Source organism: Eulemur rufifrons, chromosome 18, assembly GCF_041146395.1.
Source record: "Eulemur rufifrons isolate Redbay chromosome 18, OSU_ERuf_1, whole genome shotgun sequence".
Taxonomy (NCBI): domain Eukaryota; kingdom Metazoa; phylum Chordata; class Mammalia; order Primates; family Lemuridae; genus Eulemur; species Eulemur rufifrons.
Window position 1 is genome coordinate 40,886,561 of NC_091000.1, and position 20,940 is coordinate 40,907,500.

General features: G+C 31.6%; 1 protein-coding gene across 4 annotated transcripts in view; it reads left to right on the top strand.

Moving 5' to 3' along the window:
* Window positions 1-20,940, top strand: part of GRIA2 (glutamate ionotropic receptor AMPA type subunit 2) — a 139,255-nt gene that overhangs the window by 110,221 nt on the left and 8,094 nt on the right. For all 4 annotated transcript variants that reach the window (XM_069493535.1, XM_069493536.1, XM_069493532.1 and 1 more), the window contains exon 12: window positions 3,232-3,430. In XM_069493535.1, the coding sequence (XP_069349636.1) occupies window positions 3,232-3,430 (199 nt within the window). The remainder of the gene's footprint in view (window positions 1-3,231; window positions 3,431-20,940) is intronic.

Genomic DNA, 20,940 nt, shown 5'->3' on the forward strand with positions numbered 1-20,940 from the left:
AAAATTCATAGTTTCATCTTTCTATTTAGTTTTTGTGATCTAATTTAAAAATATGAAGAGAAGTTTCTAATAATAAGGAGGATAAAACAAACCAAATTGGGGTCTCAGAGAATATTCTGATCCATAAAATAATAAAGAAATGGTTCACCTTTGGTAAGAAGGCCTGAAGGATAATGTTACCCTAGTTCTGAGATGTAAAGCAATTATTATGGGGTAACATACACTATGCCCTGCCTTTTGGATAGATAGGGAGAAGTGTATGGGTGTTCACTATGAAGTAGGGCATATTGGCCTGGGTTCCTGCCAGTGCACCCTCAGGTCTTGCCCTGCTCCCATGCATTGCAGGGAATTGTTAAAAGACCCAGTGGTTGTCGAGTAGTGGCAAACCTATTTGTGCACAGGTGCTGGAGTGCAAGGTATATTTAACAATCAAACCAGGGTCCACCATGACTTATAGACAACTTCTCATTTTTATCAAGGCTGCATCCAAAATAAGATCTTTTTTCTGTGTTTTTGATTTCATTCATAAATCATAATTCACTACAATTTCACATGTAGTAACTTTTATTTCCTGGTAGTATAAACAGATTTCAGGCAGCATATTTTTGCCTTGTTATTGATTGATATTTTTTGCCTCAGAATATATCTGAGAAAAATTTATTTTATTAAAAAAATTTAAGTGATACATATCTTTCATTTTATATTATATGTACATTTAAAAATGAACATAATACATAGTTCTGGCAAATTTAGTGATTTTCTTAAATGAACAAACTGTTGTTTCTTTAAAATGCAATTGTGGTTACTCTAGTTGAGGAGACCAGAGCAGCCTATTCTCTTAATGAAAAAGCTTTAAATGCACAGATAATGTTAGAAATGCTCTTTTAATATTTAAAAAGCATTATCATCCTTTTCCAAGCAAAATATGATATAGAACTATATTATTAACAGAACACATTTAAGTTATGATTTAGAATGGTTTATCAAATTAACTGACTTACTCAATTGCCCAAAATTAAGTTTAGAATATCACTATAAGACATAGTTTTCTGAAAAATACAACCACAGAAATTATGAAGAAATACATTGTAAAAATTATTTTTATTCTCTTGTTTGCTTTGCAATTTTCCCTAATAACTCAAAAAATTCAAGTGAATATAAAATGTACATTATTTTTTAAAAATAACTATTTGATAGGAGTTAAAAAGAAATAACATATGCATATTTATTTACTCCTTCAGTACAGATGATGAAAGATGAAAGTATTTATTTTTAATTATAGAACTTGTTTTTATCTGTAACCATAAAATAAAGTTAAATTTGTTCCTCTGCATAAAATTTGTCAAGAACTCCTTCAGAAGCATTAATTGATATTTTAAAAACATTTAAAAGGAAATAATAAATTGCTTAAGTATTTTTTCTTTTTGAATGTTTTACAAGTCCAATACTTTTTTGAGGTATCTTGTACATTTTAAATCAATTGACATTTAATCTCATTAAATTTGATATAAGCACTGGAATAGGGGAAACGTTCTGTCTTTAACTTTTTAAGTTTTTACAGCTGGAACAGAATGACATAAAAATGATTCTTAAACATATTGCAAATTAACCTGCAGTGTGTAAAGTCAAAAACAATTACCATGTAATAGCTTTTGTTTTAAAGAATTTGAGTAGTTAGGTGCTGAATCTGCCCCCTTAAATATAGGGCATATGTTATAAAATTACACCTCCCATTGTTGCAGAACAAATAGTGAACATTTTGAGAGTGTCTGTGTCTACATAAGGGGTTTTCCAAATGTAAAATGTATTTAATATCCTTTTTAGACTATAAGTGAAAAGTGCTTAACTTTTTCCATCCTATCATATTTATTTAAGTTTTTAGCTCCTAGAGATTTTGTGATAAATACTCTTTAACTATATTCATTTTGTTTCTCATTGCTATCTCTCTCTCTCTCTCTTTTATCAACTGATGTTTTTAATCTAAAAAAAAAAACCTTTCCTTATAAATTAGTTTCCCTCCTTTATTGACTGCTTGAGGGGTTTATTGTACAAATATTTCCCAAGAGTTTGATCTTGTATATGTTTCATCAAAAGGTGAATTTCTTACTGCTATCAGGAACATTAATTTAGGTCATAAACTGCCAAATTTTCATGTTTTAGATTTTTAGAAATGTCGCCTCTTCACCTTAGCAAGTCTAATCGTTAGATATAGCAGAGTTATCGACAGCAAATAAAATAGTTATTTTATTGCTTTGTTATGATTACTCAAATTTCTTAATTATTTGCAGAATCCCATCAAATATTTCAAAATAGTTGAGTATATATATAAATCTTTTCTGTATCTATATATCTATATTTATCTACCTCAGCTTTAAACATAAATTATTGGGAATTTATCGAGCTTTTAAAAAGTATTTTATGTAAGAATTTATAGTCATGGAAATATTTTATTATATTTAAAACTAGAAATTTATATCTTGATAAACTCTTAAATGTCTAATTTATTTTCCTTGAGTTTTCTTTTTTTTTTTTTTAAGCAGGAGACACAAACGAACAGGGTCATAGCCGTCCATGCACCGAAGCCATCTGATTTTTACTCATTAAGAATTATATTTTGTGTCATGTCTTTGTTTGTAGTATCATTTTTTTCCCATTTTCTCTCCTGTACTGTATCTAATACCTATGTTTTGCACACAAAAACCTAATGAAATTTTGGGCTTTTTTTGAGGGTTTTGGAACTTCACTGGATAAATTAAAGGGAGGGTTACTTTACTGCTTAAAGCTACATCTGTAGTGTTTATTCTTTTTTTTTAATATTTGATTTTGTTTATAAACATTGTTATGAGTTTTTCTGGGGCTTTTAGATTCTCCTGCTCCTGTTTACTTATGTCATGAGTGGAAAAATTGGTATGAGGATTGGATAGATTATTTGTACATTTCTTGAAATTACTTTATTATGAAATTTCATATCAGAAACTATTTTGGCATTATATCTCTGAAAATATGCCAAGAATATGAAGTTTTGGGCTCTGGGTATGCCATGAAATCTAGTTAATCTGGACTCCCGGCCCAAAATGTTTACAGATTTCTGGTTTCCTTAACTTGAAGATATATGATAAGTATAAAATTAAATATTCCCCCGTAAGTCAATATTTGCATAATACTGCTAACTTGTATTTTTTATTAGGTCATTCATTTCACTTTACAAATCCATTTCATACTTGTTATTAGATCCCTCTCTGGGCGCATTGTTGGAGGTGTGTGGTGGTTCTTTACCCTGATCATAATCTCCTCCTACACGGCTAACTTAGCTGCCTTCCTGACTGTAGAGAGGATGGTGTCTCCCATCGAAAGTGCTGAGGATCTTTCTAAGCAAACAGAAATTGCTTACGGAACATTAGACTCTGGCTCCACTAAAGAGTTTTTCAGGGTAAGAGATTCTGCTTTGTAGCCTCTAATTTTGTTCCTAATTTTAACCTATTTAAATTTTGTGCCCCATGGTCTATGTAAAGGTGCTGTGTGAAAGTCACCTCCATCCGTGTAGAGTGAGAACTCTCTCTGTTTCTGCTCTTGACCTTTTCTCCATCCCTGACCCTTCCCTACCCCATCCATAGTTCTACCTCTATTTTCCGATTCCTAATTAGGAGAAAAACCACAATGTTGCGATGCCATCTCAGTTTTATAAAAATTGATTGTTCTTTGCAAACAAAATTGAACCAAAGTATAGTTAAGATTAGATTATTATTTTTTAAACAAAAGGGATTGGTTTTGTCTTATTTTAAATAAATATGACTGCATCTATCTTAACTAGTTTATAATTGGGAAGCCTACATTCCAACCAGTTAGGTCAATTCTATGTCAGGAAACAGATTATGTTCATATGTGTAAATTCTGAATTTTCTGTTCAAACCCCCCAAGGAAAGATTAACATAGGCCCTCTACTTCCTAACTTTTAAAATAGGTAGCATAGTTAAACTGTCTCTATTAAATAGAGGCTAATATTTCTTTTAATTTGTGGCCTGATGCTCTCTGTTTATAGGACAAGCCCAAGGACCCTATGTTGGTATAATTTTCTTTCATTTTACTATTATCTGTATAGAAGAACTCATTCTATTAAAATGTTTAAATATAGTTGATTATCTGTCTAAAGCCAGTATATATGACATATCATGGTGACTGATAACAACAAATATCTTTCAGTGTATCTGAGTTTGAATGAGATCTAGGCTAATTTATTTCATAATTAGGTTTAGACCTCCAATTGGCCAAGTGTTGAAGTGGTAGATTGTAATTTGAAGACTGTCTCATACTATGTTGCCTCTCATCACTTTTCCAAATAACTTTGGTTGGGCTGAAGTTATTATGAGAAAAAAAGTACTGGGGTTAGAACCACAGCTAGTAATATATAGTAACTTGGATGTGTGTGGGGAGTACAGGACCTTGATGACCTCGTTAGGTACTTCAATGTTAATGCAGAAGTGTGGTCTGAGTATTGGTGGCATTTTACGACTTTAATGCAGATCTAAGTATGAATGTTATAATATAGATTTGCTACTACTGAAAATTTATTATTATTTCAGGGCATGTATGTAATATGTGTATGAATGCTCTTGATACAACATAGTGCTCTAGCTTCATCATAACAATGAATTTATTAAAATAAATAAATTAGAATATTTTGTTTCTCAATTAGAAGTGTATTTGGAAGCATTTTTATTATTTGCATATAATGTGGCTTGCTTTCATCATATTTGGAAAAATAAGGTGCTCCCTTTTGAAGTAAATGAGATCTATGAGAATAATGCAGAAGCCTGTTATAACATAATTTACTTAGTGCTACTTAGGTTGATTAAAACAATCTGAATTGTTTCCAGACACTCTCTTCCAGTTGAGTATGCATCTGCTGAGCATTGCAGTTGCTACCTTGGTTAGACAACAGCACTGCCAACTATTTTCCATTGCTACACATTCCCATTCACAGGGCTTTTTAGTACATCTTAACTCAGTCAATCATGGCAACACATGTGTCTTAATCACCAAGATGGCAGGATTTCATGGTCAGTGTATTCAAATTCCCTAGTAGACAAGATAAGAAAGCTGGATGAATCTGGGGAAAGAATACTGCTACTCTTTTGTTTCAGTGTACCAAGCCCATGAAGATCATTTGTTCCAATACACAGTTGTAGAGGTTTTGTAAAGTTGTAGAGATTTCTTTCTCTAGAGTAATAGAAAAATGATGGTGGATATTAAGGCAAACTAATCACTTCTGTCAGTATAGCTTCCCAAACCAGTTTCTTGAGCATCATCTCTTTGAATTTCACAATATTTCTGTCTGATGGGGCAATGATTTTTGTTTGATTTCTATGCATTATTAAACTGAAACTCAGGTAATTTTGGGCATTTGACCAAATTCAGGTACATAATAAGTATGCTGAGGTCTTTTGCTCTTAACTGAAGTTCTTTCTATACATTGTTTTACCTTAAAGTCTCTGGATTTATTTCACTGCTTTTCTGCTCTGTCCTTAGTCACATCCATGTTTGCTTATGTAAAGATTGAAACTCAGGCAGATCCTCACACTTCCTCATGAAGTAGCTCCAAAAGGAACTGTTGATGATGAAACATCATCTGCTAGGTCTCAGTGCATAGAGTGCTGTAGTCAGCTTTTCCTCATCCAGACAAAGAAGAGTGTGGGCTCCAAAGTATTTAAAAGCAACACTATTCTGTTTGTACCAGAAAAGAGATGCTAATGTTAACAGCACATATCACCAAAAAAATAGGAGCTTGTCATGTTACTTCTTTCACTGAAATATATAATGTGGTTGTGACTGGAAAAATTATGTCTACAAAAATTTTGTTTTTTCAGGTTGGATTAAATAAAAAGATATTCATGAGTAATTTTGAGCAATTTTGCTAACTGTCTTAATATTTGATATTTGGGTTCCATGATGAGAATAGTGAGGAGAATCTTAACTTTGCTTGTGACCCTCAAAATGTTTGCTAGGATATTGTGGCTTTCCAGTTGTGTTCATCAAGTCTCATGCCTTTTCACATAGAGTTTATGGCATTAGTATAGGAAAATTGAATAATAGATTACCTTTTGCATAAAGAATTTCTATTCCTAGAGTGTTATGTAAAATGTATTGAGCAAGAGGAAGCTAATTCAGAGACATTTTAAAGACAAAAAAAAATTGTTTTTCATTAACATTGCTTCCTTCAATCCTAGGGTGTACAGAAGTTTGTCTATTTGCTGTAGTATGGTTGAATTGCTAAGTTTCTGGGGGAAAATATTGCAAAGGAGACTCTTCTTGTTTCTGTTCCTAAAATTAAAATTCACCACATACCTTGGGTCCATTCTCTTTCCATCTAAACTGTCCCTTAGTCTTAGGGACTTTCAGAGCCCCCATCTAAGTTGAGTTCAGGATAGGGTGAAAGCTGGCATATTGACTATCAAGGTCCCCAGCCTACCAGGAAAGAGGGCAGACATGAAGTGGGCTGAAGCCAGCCTGAAGACATGGCTGTGCACTTTGTTCTCTGCCCATCCATTACATTTACTTTCAGACCCAAGACCCAGGAAAATAGCTACTTACATGTGGAAGAATAAACTTTTGCCATTTTGAAAACTTTAAAGTTTTCACATTTATCTTACGTTTCCTAATGTAGCTTAATTTGGCTTTATTGATAGTTTTTTTTTTCTTTTTTATGCTCTTTTACAACTAGAGATTATATTAGTTATATTATTGTTAAATTTTCTGTTATCACTGAGTTTATCAAGTTAGCTTTCTGTTTTTATCATAGCAAGAACTTCGGATTTAGCATTGGAGAAATTGACTTGACACGTTAGGCCATTGTCTAAATTTTAAATAAGTAACTAAAAAGAGAAAAATAACTTAAAGCCATTTGGAAATCAATGGTCAGTTCTAAAATAGAATGTAGAATTTTGAACTCCTAGTCTTTTGTCTCAATATTAATTAATTATTTCATAAAACTATATCTTTGTTGAGATGAAAACACTTTATGTCAAATTATAAGATGACTATTTCATCTTGTCTATAGGGATCTATTTTGTACTAGGATGATGTCTGTTGTTCAAAGTCTAAACTACTAATATTTTCAGATTTTGGGTATACAATAGTAAACTAGGTTATATTAATATTACTTTAGTGAAGTCAGTGAATATGTAATAGCTTTAGAAGTCCAATTTAAACTGTAAATTTTCTAATTTAAAATCTATACTTTCCTTCAGTAACAATCAGTAAGTTAACAAATTAACTGCTATGTGAGTTATATTTAACTCAGGCTAATTTTGAGCCCAGGGCCTCATGAAGCAAAACCCTGCAGTTGGTTTATGAAAATCTTACTTGTTGATGTTCTTACTGTCACAATTAATATTGACAATTTAATTCTAAAAACATCGATTGCATTGCATATAACTCAGGCACAGAAAACAATAAAAAATAACAAATTAGAAAGGATTGTTTTGTTTTGATAAAACACCATGGCCCCAGGGAATTTTTTTTTTCCTAGTGTGGCAGTCAATGTGTTAAACATTAATGCAATATTTACTTTGTTCTGCTAGAAAGAAAGAGTAAATGGAAAATAATCTTGTAACCACCAAGAGATGTGAGGAAGATGAGTCTACATCTTCATTTTCTGTGTTTTCTGCTTATGTAACCCATCCACATTTTTGTACAAAGTGAATGACAAAATCTGACTTATTTTGGAGTTGCTTTTCATTACTAATTATAGTGTCACTGTAGCATACCTATAATTAAGAGAGAATTAGCCTTTCAATTATAAGTTGCTATTTTTAGAATTCACATTTTGATAATTTATTCTCTCAATAAACTAGGACAGATCTTGAAATATATGATTTTGTATAGAAAGCAATTTTATAGAACCTGTATGCATTATGTTCCTAGAGAAACTTAAGAGTTTTAGGATGGGAAGTGACTTTTGTGCATAAACGTATCATTGATCGGTCAAGTCACAGTTATTAGCTAGGAAGTTCCTCTTCATGTCTACCCTAAACACCCACACTGCAATGTGTTTTCTCTGGTTCTCTCCTCTGGGAGAATGAGGAACACAGTGTAGCCTGTGAATAGGTGGTTACTTTCCTGATGCTAATGTTGGAATGAAAAGATTCTAAACCATTGCCAAAACAAAGGTATTCCCCTTCTTATTGATTGAAGTTTATTCCATTTACAGAAGATAAATTTAGTCTGATAGTCCCTAAAACTATGCTGATTTTACCCAGCATCATAAACTTTTCATAGAGTTTAGACATAGTGTAAAAGATAGATAACTAGTATGAAAGCAGCTGTTACCAGAGTGAAAGAGCTAGTTTGAAATTTCCCCTATATCTATATGTGATTTACTCTATGATAATCACTATTGCTAGAGAAATATAATAATTGATATTATCTTTTAAACAGCAGCAATCTTTTTTTTTAACTCCCTCTGTGGAATAAAATATGCCTATTTATATTTACATATGAAAACATTATTGCAATATAAATACAAATAAAATGTTCTTGCCATTAGGACAGTTCTTTTATAGAACTACATTAAGTACTATTTCATTAAAATTACATTTTGTTCCAGTTACTGTTTGTGTTTAGCAATAATGCAGCATGATTTCTTCACTGATATGCTGTATAGAAGAGATTTTGCTAATTTGTGGTTGTTCTCCATATTTATTTTATTATTTCTGGTGTTACTAATGATTTCTCTGCCACAGTTACCTATCTTGCCTATTTCTAGGCAGGCAGGAATATGTACATCTATAATATATATGTATAGTCTTTCAAATTTTTTGAAAATGAAATGAGTATAGCCGTATGTATTTCTATATAAGTAGAAAGTTACTCATATCAAAATAGACCCTTTATAAACCTAGCACCCATGCTTAAATATTTAAATAGTTTCAAAATAGTAGGTATTAAATAAGTGCTGAATGTGAATAAATAAGCAAAAAATAGCACTGCATGCATATGTTGTAAGTCACTCATGCAGGGTTAGTCATATCTATTGCAAATTCCTCTTCCTCAGTTTTTCGGGGGGCTTGATTATAGCAGAACAGTCTGCACAGCTGAGAACTATCCCATGCCCCCAGCCTTCTACAGATGATCCAGGACAAGTGAAAATCATTTCATCTCTGGTTGGCGGTTTTTCTTTCTCTGACATTTTAATTTTTCTCACCATTCCACAGAACATCTGAGAAAGCATTGAATTCACAAAGCCTCCTAACTGCATTGAAGGATGCATTTAGCCTAAGCTGCCTGAGGAGAGCCTGGATTCTCTCATTTCAGTGAATGCTAGCTGAGTTAACAATGCAGGAAAGGTCAAAATTTTAGACGACTTTGCCAACATTTCCTTTAGAAATTATTGCTCAGTTTAAGGACGATGTAGTTCATTCAGTAGTTCTCAAATTTCATTGGAATAGAAAAATAGAGAAATTCAGGAGAGGCCATAATGAATCATGTGTTTTTGGTGACCAAAGTGCTAAAAAAGGTATTTATCTGCTTGTTGAGTTATGATTATTGTGAAAAGTGATAGCTTTTCTTAGGGTAAATATGTTATTCTGGTCATTTTCTTTCCACAACTATTCTCTGCAAAGGTCAGTGTGCTCTCTAACCATCCAATTGTGTCATTTAGAGACCACCCTTGTGATACACTGGCTGAATAATTTGATGCTAATCAGATTACAGAATGCTTTATATTATTGTCCATATCAAAGAGAAAGCACTTCTTTTCACACCACCAGCAGATCGTGAGGACAATTAATCTAGCAGGAAAGGTTAAAAGAATACAGAAATAATTTGAGATTAGTCTCTCATTTCAAAACCCTTCTAAAATTCCTGTTTAGATGCTTCAGAGAGAAGATGAATTTCAGAATAAAATTGTACAGATACTTCAGATGACTTAGTGTTTAGTTCCCTTTGTGATTGTGGTTAAGTAAAAGAATCATCTCTGCCTGGCTCTATTGGATTTTTCGCACCAGTTGCCATGGTAATAAACATAGTCCCAGAGCTCTGTAGAGAAGAGAATTGTGCAATCATTTAAATATATTAAAATCAAATCTCAACTAACTATAAATATTGTTGATAACATTTTGAAAATTCTTTAATTAGACTTTTGATATTTGAAACTAAAATAATTTAACATTCACTTTTCCAGCTCTGACTCTTATTAAGTGATTAGCCAAAGCAAAGTCATTGGTTAAGGGTGGCCAATTATTTTCATGGGGAAATGAAATTTTAGAAATAAAATGGAAATTGGAAAAATCAAGCAATGACAAATATTCTCAATGTTCCAAAATATGACTATTTCATATTGCCTTTAAGGAAACAAAGAACTTATCTTGGTGGAGAATGTTTGTTATAGACTTTAAAATCTATAAAATCTCTCTCAGACCTTATAGTCAAGGTTGCTTCTTTAAAGATACTGGATAGAACTTTAAAGATATTGGATAGAATTAAATTTTACTTTTTTACATTAAGACAAAATTTAAACAAAATTAGAAGCAGGCATGAATATCCGTGCTTTTCAAAATTATATATAACAACCATTAAAATAACTGAAGACATTTTAATGTGGCTAACATATTATAAATATAAATATGAAATATATGAAATTACCTTTTGTTAATTTTATATATAAAGTCATCTATATAATTTTTCTCCTGATACTTTTCTTACTAGTCCTTCATTCTTGACATGGCAAAAAGAATGTGGACTTAATCTAAAACATTTTATATGGCAGGCAATGACTACTGATGGAACAACTTTGATCTTTTTTTCAGAAAGATTTAGATCAGAGTCTTTCAATGTTTATTTCAGGATACAGATACGCTCTCCATGTATGGATTAGTAATGTGATATTTGAGGGGTAAGAAATGTAGAAAGTGTCATGGTCTTTAACTTGCCAAAGGGATTTGTATTGATACACCAAGGAACCCATCGTGTCTAATGTATATTAGTGGTGTTTTCCGGGGTACTGTCTGACTTTTGCAAACATTATTCCTTTTATGTTACTTCCCCTGAGTTCCAAGGTTTTTTGTTTATTTGATTATTTTAAAATCAAATTCAGTCCTGTTTTTTTCTAAAATCAAATTTTCTTATGATTGTTAGGAGAAATTTATTCCTTGTATTGGGTCCTTTTCTCTTGTTTTTTGTACCCCCAAAATATTGAAACACTTCTCTGGAGCCTAGCAGTGGGGCATATAGAGATATTTGCTAAAGCAATGGTAGCTGGTTATAGTGCAAAATGGTCTGGTAGTGTTCCTATTTTCCAAAACTAACTGTGCTGGCCTAAAAATTTCTTCATTTATAAAGAAAAAGAATCTCAGTCTTTTAAATTAGTATAGTTAGCCAACATAACCAATTTTTCTTATAATTATATCCACCTTTAGTTTGCTTAAACACAGACACACACACACACACATTTAAAATACCCTGTTTCTGTATGCGTGTTGTTGAGGTTGGATCAAGATATTCAATTAAAATATTTTAGAAGCCAACTTTCACATTGCGGATAAGTCTTACTGCTACATGGTGATCTCTGATGGCCTTGTCATCTTAACACATAGGGGTTGGGTTACAAATTAGCTTCCTAATTCTGTTCATATAACAGGGGTTCATTTTCAAACCCCGTTAGGTTTTCATAGCATTTGAATGTAGGTTTGTCCATGTTATTCTTACAATGTTGTATCTTGATCTAGGGTATGATTTACTTTACATTAGAGTATCTTGGCCTGAATCTGAAAATTCAGATTTCAGACCAATTTCAACCTGGACACTTGTGTTCTTTAGTTTTCACATGAAAACAAGCAAACAAAGAATCCTTTAACTAGAGCATGTATTCTCCAGTTACTACCATCTCACCATTCTCTATTACTCCACTCCTGTTTATTTCGTTCACTTACTGCTTGTCCTTCATGGTATTTGAAATTAAAATTCTGTTATCGAGACTCTGTAATTCCACTTAAAACCTTCAAGTTTACTGCTTTTGTGGTAACTGCACTGAATTAATAGCTTGCCCTAAATTTGTATTTTACTGAAAACCTGATTGATTTTAATATGAATTGTGGTAAGCCTCATGTCTTCCATTCTGTGAATATGAATGGATTGAACCCACATGCCAGAATTTGCATTCATCCCTGTTAAATTTTACATTGGGTTTTGGCTTATTGACTGATCCAAGCCTGTAAAATTGAAATATCAGTTCTGTCATCTACGTTAACAATATCTGCAAATTTGAAACATTTGCCATTTATGTCTTCCTCCAAGTTGTTGACTAAAATACTGCACACAATAGGACTATGTATAGAATCAGTGGTATAACAACAGCTTCCTTTCAAATCAGTACTTGTATATTAATAAATAATAACCAATTGTGTTTGAACATGATTGATATTTTCATCATAAGCCCACCTAATTCTGATAACCCTACCACTCCATCGAATCCACAAAAAAATGAGATATTTTGTCAAATATGTTAATCATACTCAAGGTAGTCTCTGTTCACAATAGACCTTGAATGGACCAATTGAGTAACCTTATTAAAAAATAAAAGATGTGGTCATGGGGGATCACTTGTTTTTCTTTTGCATTGTCAATTCACATTGTATGCACATGCTTGTACATATAATTAATATACAGATATAAGTAGTAAGACATTCCAGTAATCATGTAATTTACCATTCCTAAGGGAATCAAAACATGAAAACATTTGCATTTTAAACTTGAAATACACTGTTTTCCAAGCAGAAAATGATACTATATATGATTCTATTAATAATACATATGTTAACATAACTGTTCTTTTCACATTTGAGAGTAATTTCAAAATGCCAAAGAAAGCTCTGAGACTTAGATTTACTTCTAGCTGATTAGAATCCTGCTACAAATCTAATTTATTTAAGCCTCAGTTTACTTATCAATACATTATATGCAAATATTTAGTGGATTTCTCTAAAATGTATAATATTGTTAAGTGACTTTTTTCTTTTTAAAAGAGCATATTTAAACACTATGCTTGAGTATTTTTATAGTTTAGTGTATATACACATATGTTAAAGATTTGTCTATCCAGGTTTTATTCCTGGTCTTCTATGAACTAATAAACTATGCTGATTTAGGCAAGTTAATCTTTCTGAGTCTTGCTCCTAAAATAAAGAGCTCAGAATATAATATGTGATTTTTAAGGTCCATTCTAATATTAATCATCTGAAAACATTAAGCTTTTAAAAATACTTATAGTCTTTAATAAATACCATTTCAATTTTTAAGAAACTGAGAAACTATCATTTTGGTGCTAGAAATACAGTTTAACATGAATCTTGTTAATATTATTTGAAAATTGGTTTTATTTTAAATGATAGATTAATCATATAAAAAATTCTCATGAAAACAAACAAATCAAACCACACTTCTGTAAAATATTTTATTAACTATAACCCTTTAGAAATACCTCATTTAATTAATGCATTTAATAAAAAGATACATTGTGAGACTCTATATAAAATCTTCATGATTATCTCATACATCTGATTTTAAAGATTCTAAAAATATTTTCCACTCACTTGATACATGACTTCATGGAACTGACAATTTGAATATAAATCTTTTCTTTTAAATCCAAAAAATTATAGTTTTATACAGAAAATTTTGATAAAGCCTGCATAATGAGCAAAAAAAACCCCTAAGGAAATATTTTTATTCAATTTGTTCAGATGTTTACCATTATTTTTTTTTATTTTGTATATGAAGTAAATGGTGTAGTTTTTGATTATGTAAAAGAAAATCAATATATAAACAAAACTTCTGGCGTTTAGACAGATGGTGACTAAGTAGTTATTTGATGGAATTAATCTCTGTGACAATCTTTATTGGTACGATACAACTTTATTTATTTATTCATCGATGAAATTTTTTAACATTAAAAATATTTTAATTTTATATTTCTAGACTTCCATATTTCTATTTTCCATTTTTTAAATTTCTTAAGCACACCAGTAATAACACATGAATACAGTGTAGTTATAAAATTGAAACAGAATTTATAAAGTAAAAATGGAAAGTCCCTCTTGATTCCCACCTACCAGCCTATTATATATATATGCATATATCTTTATATATGCAAATATAAAGACTTACAGTATTGTAATCACTCTATATAGACATATTATTTTGCACAATGAATTTTTATCCAACATGGTATCTTGGAAATGGTCCCAAGTTACTGGCATCTATAATCTACACCATTGTTTTTAACTGCTCCCTAGTCTTCTTTTAAAATTGTGGTAAAAAAAAACACATAATGTAAAATTCATCATCATAACCATTTTTAAGTGTATAGTACAGTAGTGTTAACTGCATGCACACGGTTGTGCAATAACTTTCTGGAATGTTTCATCTTCCCAAGCAGAAACTTTGTACCACTGAAGAACTGCCCTGAAGTGGTTTCCCCAGCCCTAGTGACTACCATCTTACTTTTTATTTCTGAGTTTGACTTTTTTAGATACCTCATATAAGTGGAATCATGCAGTATTTGTCTTTTTGTGACTGGCTTATTTCACTTAGCGTAATGTTTTTAGGGTTCACCTATGTTGTAGCATGTCACAGGATTTCCTTCTTTTTAAGGCTGAATTATATTCTACCATGTGTAGTACATACCACATTTTTTAATCCATTCAGCTGTCAGTGGACAGTTAGGTTGCTTTCTCTTCTTGGTTATTATGAATAATGCTACAGTGAACACAGATGTGCAAATATCTCTTTGAGATTCTGTTTTCATTTCTTTGGACATATACCCAGAAGTAGGATTGCTAGATCATGTGGTAATTCTTTTATTTTATTTTCTTTGAGGAAACTCCACATTGGTTTCCACAATAGCTGCACAATTTTACATTTCCACCATTAGTGCACTAAGCTTCCAATTTCTTCACATTCTTGCCAACTTTTGTTTTTGTTTTTTGCATTTTTTTGGGGGGGTACTGGTCATTCTAAGGGGTGTGAAGTGATATGTCATTGTAGTTTTCATTTGCATTTTCCTGATGATTAGGGTTTTGAGCATCTTTTCATATTCTTCTTGGTCACCTGTATATCTTCTCTGAAAAAACAATGTCTATTCAAGTCATTACCCATTTTTAATCTCATTATTTGTTTATTTCATTGTTGAATTGTAGGAGTTCTTCACATATTCTGGATATTAACCCCTTATAAGATATGGCTTGAAAATTTTTGTTCCATTCCATAGATTGCCTTTTCACTCTGTTGATTGTTTTCTTTGTTTTGCAAAAGTTTTTAAGTTTGGTATGGTCCTATTTGTCTATTTTTGCTTTTGTTACCCATGCTTCTGGTGTTATATCAGAGAATCGTTGCCAAATCCAATAGCATGAAGTTTTTCCCCTACGTTTTCTAATTTCAGGTCTTATGTTTTGGTCTTAATCCATTTTGAGTTAATTCCTGTGTATCATGTAAGGTATGGGTCCAACTTCACTCTTCTGCATGTAGATGTCAATAATCCCAACACTGTTGTGGAACAATGTAACTTCTTAATTCTTTTTCTATTTATTTCCATTTCTGCAGCTGCCATTTTCTCCATTAGGAAAAATAATGTGCGTACTTTTAAAATAGTTTTTTATCTTTATCTATACTATGAAATAAACTTTAATTTTTTATTTTTTTTATTTCAGAATATTATGGGGGTACAAACATTTTGATTACATTAACTGCTTTTGTACAATTTGAGTCAAAGTTATTGTACCGATTAGATATGAATTTAACTATCTCTTCCTTCACCCTCCTACCAGCTTGATTTCCGATGAGTGTTATTTCCATCTGTGCACTTAAAGTGTTGATCAGTTCATTCCGATTTAATGGCAATTACATGTGGTGTTTGTTTTCCCATTCTTGTGATATTTCACTTAGAAGAATAGGCTCCAGCTTCATCCAGGTTAATTCAAGAGTTATTAGTTCACCATTGTTTTATGGCTGAGTAGAACTTCCGTGGTATACATATGCCACATTTGATTAGTCCACTAATGTATTGACGGGCACTTGGGTTGTTTCCAGATCTTTATAATTGTGAATTGTGCTGCTATACACATTCAGGTGCAGGTGCCTTTTTAATAAAATGTATTTTTTTTCCTTTGGATAAATACCCAATAGTGGCATTGCTGGATCGAATGGTAGCTCTACTTTAGTTCTTTGAGGTATCTCCATACTACTTTCCATAGAGGCTGTACTAGTTTGCAGTCTCACCAACAGTGTTTAAGTGTTCCTATCTCTGTGCATCCATGCCAGCATTTGTTGTTTTGGGACTTTTTGATGAAATAAACTTTTTTTAGCAAAATTGATTTTTAAAGACTTGGAAGAGGTTTGAGAATATTATCATACATTATGATTATATATGATAAATATACTTGAAATGTTCTTGAAATACTGAACAATTTTGGGGCATTCTACATTTTTTTCCTCTTTCATTTTTGTGTTACTATTGTTGTTGGCAAATGACGTTGAAAAGTAATATCAAAACCATGAAATGAGTGCCAGGTTACAAGCCTTTTTGTTTTTGTATTATATATTTTTTATTTATGTTTTACAGATGTTCTCAGCTCCTATGCTTAAAATGAATTTGCATACTGGAACCTAAAGACAATGCTTTCTTGATATATATGCTCTGGGACAACCATGTACCAAAGTCTTTCATTAGTATAGCAATTAAAATTCTGGAATACGGACAAGATAGACATATCTTTTCAGTATTTCATTCTTGTAAATAATCTAAAACAAATAATTTTCAAGTATGTTGAAGAGATACACAATGTTCCATTTCAAAATTATCATTAATGGAAGTAGTTTTTGTTGGGGGAATCCAATTAAAACAAGACCACTTCCAGTGATAGACAAAGGCTTGAAAGTAGATTGGTTCTTATATTTATCAACATAATTCTATTCTTATCTTCAAGTTTTTATTCTACTAGTGTCAGAGGAATAGTTATCCTTTTTTCTGTAACGCCAGCATTGCCACCTTGGCCTTTGACAACATTCTCTTTCCAATTGTCAAAGACATTGCTCTAAAATTTATACCCTAATAATGTTTTTAGTCTCCCCATCTCTACAGACACCTTCCCTTTAGTGTTCAATCTGTGCTCAGATTTGCTGTAATTTTGAAGTCCTTTCTATGACAGTCTATTCTTTATTTTCTATCAGTATTTCTGTTTTTCCTATCCTTTAGCTGGTAAATTTATGAATTTGTTTGCTAGAGCCTCTGTTTTTCTCATCCCAGCCACTTTCTCTTTCATTATTTCAAATCTCCCTTATAGCTCTTTGTGAAAAATCCTTTCCTAAAAGAGTCAATTAATGACTCTCTGGCCAAATTGAAATGTTTCGTGTGTGTTTCCATGCTTTGAAAAAACTGTGTTACATTTACTCCCATTGTGCAAATTCCTTTGATGCTTTTTTCTCACTTAATTCATGGAATCCCAACACTTTCTCATATTTTCTCTTATTTCTCTAAACACTCTGTTCTTTGCTTTGCTGATTGCCTTCTATTCATGTCTGTGTGTAAGGATACTATACTTTTCTTATTCTATGATTTGTAATAGTCTTACAAAAATAATTTTACAATCACTTAACATTTAGAAACCATTCACATTTTATATATGTGGCTATGCAAACTATTGAAAGATGAAGTTTTAAAAGTCAACATTATTTTAGCATAAGTCAAGGAGATACTGGAATATTGAAAACTCTTCCAATGATGGACAACACAGAAAGTGAAAGGAGCACTGAATTTAAAATATTAGGATTCCCTTAATTCAATTTGATTATCTGTACTTTATGTTGGAAATTACGTCTAAATAGAAAGTTGGAAAGAGATGCATTACAGTGTGATGACCGTACTGTTAAAAGTCAAAATTCCAGTGTATGTTAGTAAATATTTAATTCCAACCCAAAATAAGTGATTATAACTTAGAAACAGATATTTTTATGGAGATTGAATATTTCTAAACACCTAAGGATGACAGAATGAGATCTATGTGAATTTTATTCTTAAATTTCTTTAAATTTATTTTTTAAAAATTCATATAGACTTGAATCTATGTGAATTTAAAAAATTAAAAATTTACATAGAAAATGTATTTAAGTCATACTATAACACTGTCATCCTTACATTTATGATGCTTTAGGTCAAGTTCTTCCACTCTGAGATAGAGTTGGCTTCCTATTAGTTGTTACATTGACTTAGTCATTGGGACTTTTCTAGAAAAAATTAGAGGTTTGCATGAAAAGCATTTTTATTCACGTTTGAAGTGATAGTGAGAGCTAGAGATTATCCACAATGGGGAGCACAGTTCTAAAAATGCTATGAATGTACTCCTGGTGTAAAATTGTGCCAGACATTTGGAAATCTCTCGACTTCCATTCTGGCAAAAAGTACTCTGCTGCCACAGTAAGAAGACATTTTAATATTTCATTAGAAGTTAGTGGATAACCAGATTTTTTTTACTATCCATTCCATAAGAATTAACAAACTAAGTGTTGAAAAATGTCTACAAGGAAGTACCTATATTCCCTACTAATTCTTGAATAAATGTCTGTTTCATGAAGTTAATGACTGTTTTCTTTAAAAAGTCATTTTTTCTTGATAAAGAGGAAATGATTTATTTAGTTGGTAGAAAAATTAATATCTATATTGCTGTATATGAGGAAAAAATAAATAAAAATAAATAAATTAAAATGATTGTTGGCTTCCTCCATAGAAAAAGAGGCCATCTTTGTCTTAGGTAAAATTATATCGTGTGCTTAATTTATATGAAATTTTCCCCAACAATGCTAACAATGGGCATATCTTCCTGTTTTGTCTTATGTTTATATTAAAATTCCACACTTTTATTTTCTATGAAATATTAATTAAATTGATATGCCTATTAATGATATCAAACCATGGAAAGAGATTTGAATAGCTATGTTCCAAGAGCCTTGACTCCTCAAGAAACATAGGAAAGTCAAAAGTGGGTACCTGATTAAACTATAGGCATCACTTACCTCCTCATCAAAATGTGATGGCAAATGTCATCCTGAAGAAATTCACTTCACCTTATCATGCTTGCTGAAAGCATGATTATCCTTGATTTAACATGTCACCTTACAAAATGCAATCTTCTTGGCTTAGCTGCATTTAAAAACAAAATACCTTATATACTGAAGGTATTTAAATCAGGTATAAAGCAGTACTTACATGTGGGGGGAGGTAGAAAAGGAAGGTGCAATGATTCCTGAGAAAGACTTAGAACTTTTACGTACAGCCATTTTAGCACAAGGAGATTGGAAACCAATACCCCAGACCTTTGTTTTCCTTCTGCTCTGCATCACGCTCTTCTCTCTGGACCAAAACTCAGACTAGTATTAGAAATACAGCAAATTATGAGACTTATTTAAAAAGTAAGCCAGCATTCCCTCTTCTACTGTGCTAGAATGTGCTCAAATTTAGACACTGCTTAGGAGGGTGGTGATCATCATTGCCTGGCATTCATCTTCAAAGTCCACACAAAGTGGCTAATTGAGGCAATTTGATCAGTATTTGATTTGCATTTTCCATGCAATTTCTTAAGATTTCTGGGTGATTTTGATGTAGAACAATGTGTGCTTGTAATATGAGTTGCTGGAATCTAGAATTTTAACAAGAAATGCTATTTATGTACATTACCTTAGTTGACCACATGGGATTTTGTTAATCTGGAAAAAAAAATTTCCATTTTTTCCCTTTACATTCTATTTGCAAATATATTCTAAGAAATGAGTGGTCACATGGCTAGAGTGGTTAGGATGATTGTAGTATACCCTGTAGTGCATCAGGTAGCCCATTAATTTACAGATTAGGCCAAATTAAACATTGTCTCCTAAACTATCTTGGCAAGAAAATATAATTTATCATGCAGGTTCTTAGATGGGAACCCCAGAAGAGAACTTTGCTTTGCTTTTGGATTCCTTTTCTACTGGTTACTTCTTTGATTGCTATGGTTTTGAAGAAGAACAGGATTTCTAGGCATCACTTATTTAACTATTTAGTTCAGACTAACAATTTTTCTGATATTTTTAATAGAAATTTTGAATTGTCTCTCAGTAAGAATATAGTCAGAATCTTCCTGTTCTTCTTTTGAAAGTATCTGTGAAATTCAAATCAATAAATCTCTTGGCCTAATGGATGACAGTTTTCAACATAACAGTATTAGGCTGTTTATGAATTATCCTAGTTGTGCGTCTCTGGCCAAATCTGTTCAAACAACAGTACTGATATTGATACAGTTATGAAAGCATTTCCTTAACTTCGTTAAAGAAGTGAACAGTAAACTAACTGCTGGGAGACAAATGAATTAGCTCATTGGGGAAAAAAATGTATATCTTACAAAAATTCTGACTTATGAAAATAAATTACCATCAGCCTGATTCAGTATCAATAATGTGTATTTTAAGGTCTTAATTTATAGATTCTATTAATCCACACTTGTATTATAAAATCTTGTTCAATTAAAAAAAAACATTTAATGTAAGTTGTAATACAAGTGAAGCCCTATCATAAAAAATTACTGATTTAACCGAACAGAACTTACATGTCTACATGATCTAACAAACTAGAACTTACAGGTCTTCTAAATGATTCAAAAGTGCAAAGACAGGGATAAGTAGCTCGGTCAAAATACTACAGCTAGGTACTTTTTTTTTCCTAGATTGTATTTTATAGTCCTTTAATCCTTAGAAATATTATATTCATACTTTGAGAAATATCTTTAAAACTCACAGGAAAGATTTTATGAATGAAACAGAAAATTCCATGGCTAATTTTTGGATTTTCTTTGAAGGGCATCCATATTAATGAGGCATCTTATGTAACATTTTAATGTGCCCAAATTGATATTTTAAACTTGGAAC